Source organism: Notothenia rossii (genome assembly GCF_949606895.1).
Source record: "Notothenia rossii genome assembly, contig: scaffold_132, whole genome shotgun sequence".
Classification (NCBI taxonomy): domain Eukaryota; kingdom Metazoa; phylum Chordata; class Actinopteri; order Perciformes; family Nototheniidae; genus Notothenia; species Notothenia rossii.
In genome coordinates this window covers 133,758-142,836 of record NW_027640307.1, presented here as the reverse complement: position 1 = coordinate 142,836, position 9,079 = coordinate 133,758, and the positions used below count along the sequence as shown (strand labels likewise).

The window sequence follows — 9,079 nt, the reverse complement described above, 5'->3', positions numbered from 1 at the left end:
AACTAGTTGATGCTCTGTATGTGATGACTAAGGAACTAGTTGATGCTCTGTATGTGATGACTAAGGAACTAGTTGATGCTCATGTATGTGATGACTAAGGAACTAGTTGATGCTCTGTATGTGATGACTAAGGAACTAGTTGATGCTCTGTATGTGATGACTAAGGAACTAGTTGATGCTCTGTATGTGATGACTAAGGAACTAGTTGATGCTCTGTATGTGATGACTAAGGAACTAGTTGATGCTCTGTATGTGATGACTAAGGAACTAGTTGATGCTCTGTATGTGATGACTAAGGAACTAGTTGATGCTCTGTATGTGATGACTAAGGAACTAGTGATGCTCTGTATGTGATGACTAAGGAACTAGTTGATGCTCTGTATGTGATGACTAAGGAACTAGCTGATGCTCTGTATGTGATGACTAAGGAACTAGTTGATGCTCTGTATGTGATGACTAAGGAACTAGTTGATGCTCTGTATGTGATGACTAAGGAACTAGCTGATGCTCTGTATGTGATGACTAAGGAACTAGCTGATGCTCTGTATGTGATGACTAAGGAACTAGTTGATGCTCTGTATGTGATGACTAAGGAACTAGTTGATGCTCTGTATGTGATGACTAAGGAACTAGTTGATGCTCTGTATGTGATGACTAAGGAACTAGCTGATGCTCTGTATGTGATGACTAAGGAACTAGCTGATGCTCTGTATGTGATGACTAAGGAACTAGCTGATGCTCTGTATGTGATGACTAAGGAACTAGTTGATGCTCTGTATGTGATGACTAAGGAACTAGTGATGCTCTGTATGTGATGACTAAGAACTAGTGATGCTCTGTATGTGATGACTAAGGAACTAGCTGATGCTCTGTATGTGATGACTAAGGAACTAGTGATGCTCTGTATGTGATGACTAAGGAACTAGCTGATGCTCTGTATGTGATGACTAAGGAACTAGCTGATGCTCTGTATGTGATGACTAAGGAACTAGTTGATGCTCTGTATGTGATGACTAAGGAACTAGTTGATGCTCTGTATGTGATGACTAAGGAACTAGCTGATGCTCTGTATGTGATGACTAAGGAACTAGCTGATGCTCTGTATGTGATGACTAAGGAACTAGTTGATGCTCTGTATGTGATGACTAAGGAACTAGTTGATGCTCTGTATGTGATGACTAAGGAACTAGTTGATGCTCTGTATGTGATGACTAAGGAACTAGTTGATGCTCTGTATGTGATGACTAAGGAACTAGTTGATGCTCTGTATGTGATGACTAAGGAACTAGTTGATGCTCTGTATGTGATGACTAAGGAACTAGTTGATGCTCTGTATGTGATGACTAAGGAACTAGTTGATGCTCTGTATGTGATGACTAAGGAACTAGTTGATGCTCTGTATGTGATGACTAAGGAACTAGTTGATGCTCTGTATGTGATGACTAAGGAACTAGTTGATGCTCTGTATGTGATGACTAAGGAACTAGTTGATGCTCTGTATGTGATGACTAAGGAACTAGTGATGCTCTGTATGTGATGACTAAGGAACTAGTTGATGCTCTGTATGTGATGACTAAGGAACTAGTTGATGCTCTGTATGTGATGACTAAGGAACTAGTTGATGCTCTGTATGTGATGACTAAGGAACTAGTTGATGCTCTGTATGTGATGACTAAGGAACTAGTTGATGCTCTGTATGTGATGACTAAGGAACTAGTTGATGCTCTGTATGTGATGACTAAGGAACTAGTTGATGCTCTGTATGTGATGACTAAGGAACTAGTTGATGCTCTGTATGTGATGACTAAGGAACTAGTTGATGCTCTGTATGTGATGACTAAGGAACTAGTTGATGCTCTGTATGTGATGACTAAGGAACTAGTTGATGCTCTGTATGTGATGACTAAGGAACTAGTTGATGCTCTGTATGTGATGACTAAGGAACTAGTTGATGCTCTGTATGTGATGACTAAGGAACTAGTTGATGCTCTGTATGTGATGACTAAGGAACTAGTTGATGCTCTGTATGTGATGACTAAGGAACTAGTTGATGCTCTGTATGTGATGACTAAGGAACTAGTTGATGCTCTGTATGTGATGACTAAGGAACTAGTTGATGCTCTGTATGTGATGACTAAGGAACTAGTTGATGCTCTGTATGTGATGACTAAGGAACTAGCTGATGCTCTGTATGTGATGACTAAGGAACTAGCTGATGCTCTGTATGTGATGACTAAGGAACTAGCTGATGCTCTGTATGTGATGACTAAGGAACTAGTTGATGCTCTGTATGTGATGACTAAGGAACTAGTTGATGCTCTGTATGTGATGACTAAGGAACTAGCTGATGCTCTGTATGTGATGACTAAGGAACTAGTTGATGCTCTGTATGTGATGACTAAGGAACTAGCTGATGCTCTGTATGTGATGACTAAGGAACTAGCTGATGCTCTGTATGTGATGACTAAGGAACTAGTTGATGCTCTGTATGTGATGACTAAGGAACTAGTTGATGCTCTGTATGTGATGACTAAGGAACTAGCTGATGCTCTGTATGTGATGACTAAGGAACTAGTTGATGCTCTGTATGTGATGACTAAGGAACTAGTTGATGCTCTGTATGTGATGACTAAGGAACTAGCTGATGCTCTGTATGTGATGACTAAGGAACTAGCTGATGCTCTGTATGTGATGACTAAGGAACTAGTTGATGCTCTGTATGTGATGACTAAGGAACTAGCTGATGCTCTGTATGTGATGACTAAGGAACTAGCTGATGCTCTGTATGTGATGACTAAGGAACTAGTTGATGCTTGTATGTGATGACTAGTGATGCTCTGTATGTGATGACTAAGGAACTAGTTGATGCTCTGTATGTGATGACTAAGGAACTAGCTGATGCTCTGTATGTGATGACTAAGGAACTAGCTGATGCTCTGTATGTGATGACTAAGGAACTAGTTGATGCTCTGTATGTGATGACTAAGGAACTAGCTGATGCTCTGTATGTGATGACTAAGGAACTAGCTGATGCTCTGTATGTGATGACTAAGGAACTAGTTGATGCTCTGTATGTGATGACTAAGGAACTAGTTGATGCTCTGTATGTGATGACTAAGGAACTAGCTTGATGCTCTGTATGTGATGACTAAGGAACTAGTTGATGCTCTGTATGTGATGACTAAGGAACCAGCTGATGCTCTGTATGTGATGACTAAGGAACTAGTTGATGCTCTGTATGTGATGACTAAGGAACTAGCTGATGCTCTGTATGTGATGACTAAGGAACTAGCTGATGCTCTGTATGTGATGACTAAGGAACTAGTTGATGCTCTGTATGTGATGACTAAGGAACTAGTTGATGCTCTGTATGTGATGACTAAGGAACTAGTTGATGCTCTGTATGTGATGACTAAGGAACTAGTTGATGCTCTGTATGTGATGACTAAGGAACTAGCTGATGCTCTGTATGTGATGACTAAGGAACTAGTTGATGCTCTGTATGTGATGACTAAGGAACTAGCTGATGCTCTGTATGTGATGACTAAGGAACTAGTTGATGCTCTGTATGTGATGACTAAGGAACTAGCTGATGCTCTGTATGTGATGACTAAGGAACTAGTTGATGCTCTGTATGTGATGACTAAGGAACTAGCTGATGCTCTGTATGTGATGACTAAGGAACTAGTTGATGCTCTGTATGTGATGACTAAGGAACTAGTTGATGCTCTGTATGTGATGACTAAGGAACTAGCTGATGCTCTGTATGTGATGACTAAGGAACTAGTTGATGCTCTGTATGTGATGACTAAGGAACCAGTTGATGCTCTGTATGTGATGACTAAGGAACTAGTTGATGCTCTGTATGTGATGACTAAGGAACTAGCTGATGCTCTGTATGTGATGACTAAGGAACTAGCTGATGCTCTGTATGTGATGACTAAGGAACTAGTTGATGCTCTGTATGTGATGACTAAGGAACTAGTTGATGCTCTGTATGTGATGACTAAGGAACTAGTTGATGCTCTGTATGTGATGACTAAGGAACTAGTTGATGCTCTGTATGTGATGACTAAGGAACTAGCTGATGCTCTGTATGTGATGACTAAGGAACTAGTTGATGCTCTGTATGTGATGACTAAGGAACTAGCTGATGCTCTGTATGTGATGACTAAGGAACTAGTTGATGCTCTGTATGTGATGACTAAGGAACTAGCTGATGCTCTGTATGTGATGACTAAGGAACTAGTTGATGCTCTGTATGTGATGACTAAGGAACTAGCTGATGCTCTGTATGTGATGACTAAGGAACTAGCTGATGCTCTGTATGTGATGACTAAGGAACTAGTTGATGCTCTGTATGTGATGACTAAGGAACTAGTTGATGCTCTGTATGTGATGACTAAGGAACTAGTTGATGCTCTGTATGTGATGACTAAGGAACTAGTTGATGCTCTGTATGTGATGACTAAGGAACTAGCTGATGCTCTGTATGTGATGACTAAGGAACTAGCTGATGCTCTGTATGTGATGACTAAGGAACTAGCTGATGCTCTGTATGTGATGACTAAGGAACTAGTTGATGCTCTGTATGTGATGACTAAGGAACTAGCTGATGCTCTGTATGTGATGACTAAGGAACTAGCTGATGCTCTGTATGTGATGACTAAGGAACTAGTTGATGCTCTGTATGTGATGACTAAGGAACTAGTTGATGCTCTGTATGTGATGACTAAGGAACTAGTTGATGCTCTGTATGTGATGACTAAGGAACTAGTTGATGCTCTGTATGTGATGACTAAGGAACTAGCTGATGCTCTGTATGTGATGACGAAGGAACTAGCTGATGCTCTGTATGTGATGACTAAGGAACTAGCTGATGCTCTGTATGTGATGACTAAGGAACTAGCTGATGCTCTGTATGTGATGACTAAGGAACTAGTTGATGCTCTGTATGTGATGACTAAGGAACTAGCTGATGCTCTGTATGTGATGACTAAGGAACTAGCTGATGCTCTGTATGTGATGACTAAGGAACTAGCTGATGCTCTGTATGTGATGACTAAGGAACTAGTTGATGCTCTGTATGTGATGACTAAGGAACTAGTTGATGCTCTGTATGTGATGACTAAGGAACTAGTTGATGCTCTGTATGTGATGACTAAGGAACTAGTTGATGCTCTGTATGTGATGACTAAGGAACTAGTTGATGCTCTGTATGTGATGACTAAGGAACTAGCTGATGCTCTGTATGTGATGACTAAGGAACTAGTTGATGCTCTGTATGTGATGACTAAGGAACTAGCTGATGCTCTGTATGTGATGACTAAGGAACTAGTTGATGCTCTGTATGTGATGACTAAGGAACCAGTTGATGCTCTGTATGTGATGACTAAGGAACTAGCTGATGCTCTGTATGTGATGACTAAGGAACCAGTTGATGCTCTGTATGTGATGACTAAGGAACTAGTTGATGCTCTGTATGTGATGACTAAGGAACTAGCTGATGCTCTGTATGTGATGACTAAGGAACTAGTTGATGCTCTGTATGTGATGACTAAGGAACTAGCTGATGCTCTGTATGTGATGACTAAGGAACTAGCTGATGCTCTGTATTTGATGACTAAGGAACTAGTTGATGCTCTGTATGTGATGACTAAGGAACTAGCTGATGCTCTGTATGTGATGACTAAGGAACTAGTTGATGCTCTGTATGTGATGACTAAGGAACTAGTTGATGCTCTGTATGTGATGACTAAGGAACTAGCTGATGCTCTGTATGTGATGACTAAGGAACTAGTTGATGCTCTGTATGTGATGACTAAGGAACTAGTTGATGCTCTGTATGTGATGACTAAGGAACTAGTTGATGCTCTGTATGTGATGACTAAGGAACTAGCTCATGCTCTGTATGTGATGACTAAGGAACTAGCTGATGCTCTGTATGTGATGACTAAGGAACTAGCTGATGCTCTGTATGTGATGACTAAGGAACTAGTTGATGCTCTGTATGTGATGACTAAGGAACTAGCTGATGCTCTGTATGTGATGACTAAGGAACTAGCTGATGCTCTGTATGTGATGACTAAGGAACTAGCTGATGCTCTGTATGTGATGACTAAGGAACTAGTTGATGCTCTGTATGTGATGACTAAGGAACTAGTTGATGCTCTGTATGTGATGACTAAGGAACTAGTTGATGCTCTGTATGTGATGACTAAGGAACTAGCTGATGCTCTGTATGTGATGACTAAGGAACTAGTTGATGCTCTGTATGTGATGACTAAGGAACTAGTCGATGCTCTGTATGTGATGACTAAGGAACTAGCTGATGCTCTGTATGTGATGACTAAGGAACTAGCTGATGCTCTGTATGTGATGACTAAGGAACTAGCTGATGCTCTGTATGTGATGACTAAGGAACTAGCTGATGCTCTGTATGTGATGACTAAGGAACTAGCTGATGCTCTGTATGTGATGACTAAGGAACTAGTTGATGCTCTGTATGTGATGACTAAGGAACTAGCTGATGCTCTGTATGTGATGACTAAGGAACTAGTCGATGCTCTGTATGTGATGACTAAGGAACTAGTTGATGCTCTGTATGTGATGACTAAGGAACTAGTTGATGCTCTGTATGTGATGACTAAGGAACTAGCTGATGCTCTGTATGTGATGACTAAGGAACTAGTTGATGCTCTGTGTGTGATGACTAAGGAACTAGTTGATGCTCTGTATGTGATGACTAAGGAACCAGTTGATGCTCTGTATGTGATGACTAAGGAACTAGTTGATGCTCTGTATGTGATGACTAAGGAACCAGTTGATGCTCTGTATGTGATGACTAAGGAACTAGCTGATGCTCTGTATGTGATGACTAAGGAACTAGTTGATGCTCTGTATGTGATGACTAAGGAACTAGTTGATGCTCTGTATGTGATGACTAAGGAACTAGCTGATGCTCTGTATGTGATGACTAAGGAACTAGTTGATGCTCTGTATGTGATGACTAAGGAACTAGCTGATGCTCTGTATGTGATGACTAAGGAACTAGTTGATGCTCTGTATGTGATGACTAAGGAACTAGTTGATGCTCTGTATGTGATGACTAAGGAACTAGTTGATGCTCTGTATGTGATGACTAAGGAACTAGCTGATGCTCTGTATGTGATGACTAAGGAACTAGTTGATGCTCTGTATGTGATGACTAAGGAACTAGCTGATGCTCTGTATGTGATGACTAAGGAACTAGTTGATGCTCTGTATGTGATGACTAAGGAACTAGCTGATGCTCTGTATGTGATGACTAAGGAACCAGTTGATGCTCTGTATGTGATGACTAAGGAACTAGTTGATGCTCTGTATGTGATGACTAAGGAACTAGTTGATGCTCTGTATGTGATGAGCCTCACCCAGAGAGAAGAGCTCCCACAGCAGGACCCCGTAGGACCAGACGTCGCTCTGGCAGCTGAACAGGTTCTGGAAGAGGCTCTCTGGAGACATCCACCTGACGGGCAGGAAGCTCTGAGGACAGAGGACAGAGGGCCGAGGACAGAGTGCAGAGGATAGAGGGTAAAGGACAGAGGACAGAGGGTGGAGGGTAGAGGACAGAGGACAGAGGGCAGAGGGTAGAGGACAGAGGGCAGAGGATAGAGGACAGAGGACAGAGGGTGGAGGGTAGAGGATAGAGGACAGAGGACAGAGGGCAGAGGGTAGAGGACAGAGGGCAGAGGATAGAGGACAGAGGACAGAGGGTAGAGGATAGAGGATAGAGGACAGAGGGTAGAGGGTAGAGGATAGAGGACAGAGGACAGAGAGCAGAGGACAGAGGGCAGAGGATAGAGGACAGAGGGCAGAGGGTAGAGGATAGAGGACAGAGGACAGAGAGCAGAGGACAGAGGGCAGAGGATAGAGGACAGAGGACCAAGGACAGAGGACAGAGTGCAGAGGACAGAGGGCAGAGGACAGAGGACAGAGGACAGAGAGCAAGGACAGAGGGCAGAGGGCAGAGGATAGAGGACAGAGGGCAGAGGGCAGAGGACCAAGGAGAGAGGGCAGAGGACAGAGGACAGAGGGCAGAGGACAGAGGACACAGAGCAGAGGACAGAGGACAGAGGATAGAGGATAGAGGGCAGAGGACAGAGGACAGAGGGCAGAGGACAGAGGATAGAGGGCAGAGGACAGAGGACAGAGGGCAGAGGACAGAGGACAGAGGGCAGAGGACAGAGGATAGAGGGCAGAGGACAGAGGACAGAGGGCAGAGGAGAGAGGACAGAGGGCAGAGGACAGAGGACAGAGGACAGAGGACAGAGGGAAGAGGACAGAGGACAGAGGGCAGAGGACAGAGGACAGAGGGCAGAGGACAGAGGACAGAGGGCAGAGGACAGAGGGCAGAGGACAGAGGACAGAGGACAGAGGGCAGAGGACAGAGGGCAGAGGGCAGAGGAGAGAGGACAGAGGACAGAGGGCAGAGGACAGAGGGCAGAGGGCAGAGGGCAGAGGACAGAGGACAGAGGACAGAGGACAGAGGGCAGAGGGCAGGCTCAGAGCAACTCAGGGATAAGGTTTACACGTGACAAAGATCAAAGAAGGGTCCTCACGATCCCTCTGGCCGTGTAGTCCTGGTCCTTCGACAGGTCTCTGGCCAGACTGAGGTCACAGACCTTCAGCAGCTTCCGCTCGCAGACCAGGACGTTCCTGGCTGCCAGGTCCCTGTGGACGACCTGAGGACACACACTCACACACTCAGTGAGGAGGACACACACTCACACACTCACTGAGGAGGACACACACTCACACACTCACTGAGGAGGACACGCACTCACTGAGGAGGACACACACTCACACACTCACTGAGGAGGACACACACTCACACACTCACTGAGGAGGACACACACTCACTGAGGAGGACACACACTCACACACTCACTGAGGAGGACACACACTCACTGAGGAGGACACACACTCACACACTCACTGAGGAGGACACACACTCACGCACTCACTGAGGAGGACACACACTCACACACTCACTGAGGAGGACACACACTCACTGAGGAGGGCACACACTCACACACTC

At 43.9% G+C, this 9,079-nt stretch overlaps 1 protein-coding gene across 3 annotated transcripts in view; it reads right to left on the bottom strand.

Annotated features, from left to right (window-relative positions):
* Nucleotides 1-7,053: 7,053 nt before the first annotated feature.
* The window catches only part of LOC307026817 (platelet-derived growth factor receptor beta-like), a 39,570-nt gene continuing 37,544 nt past the window's right edge, over nt 7,054-9,079 (bottom strand). The window contains exons 22-23 of one of the 3 annotated variants that reach the window (XM_079694955.1): nt 8,601-8,723; nt 7,054-7,524 (exon numbers count right to left, since the gene is read on the bottom strand). In XM_079694955.1, the coding sequence (XP_079551081.1) occupies nt 7,381-7,524; nt 8,601-8,723 (267 nt within the window). In that variant the 3' untranslated portion in view covers nt 7,054-7,380. The remainder of the gene's footprint in view (nt 7,525-8,600; nt 8,724-9,079) is intronic. The other 2 variants (XM_079694956.1, XM_079694957.1) reach the window with 2 other exon arrangements.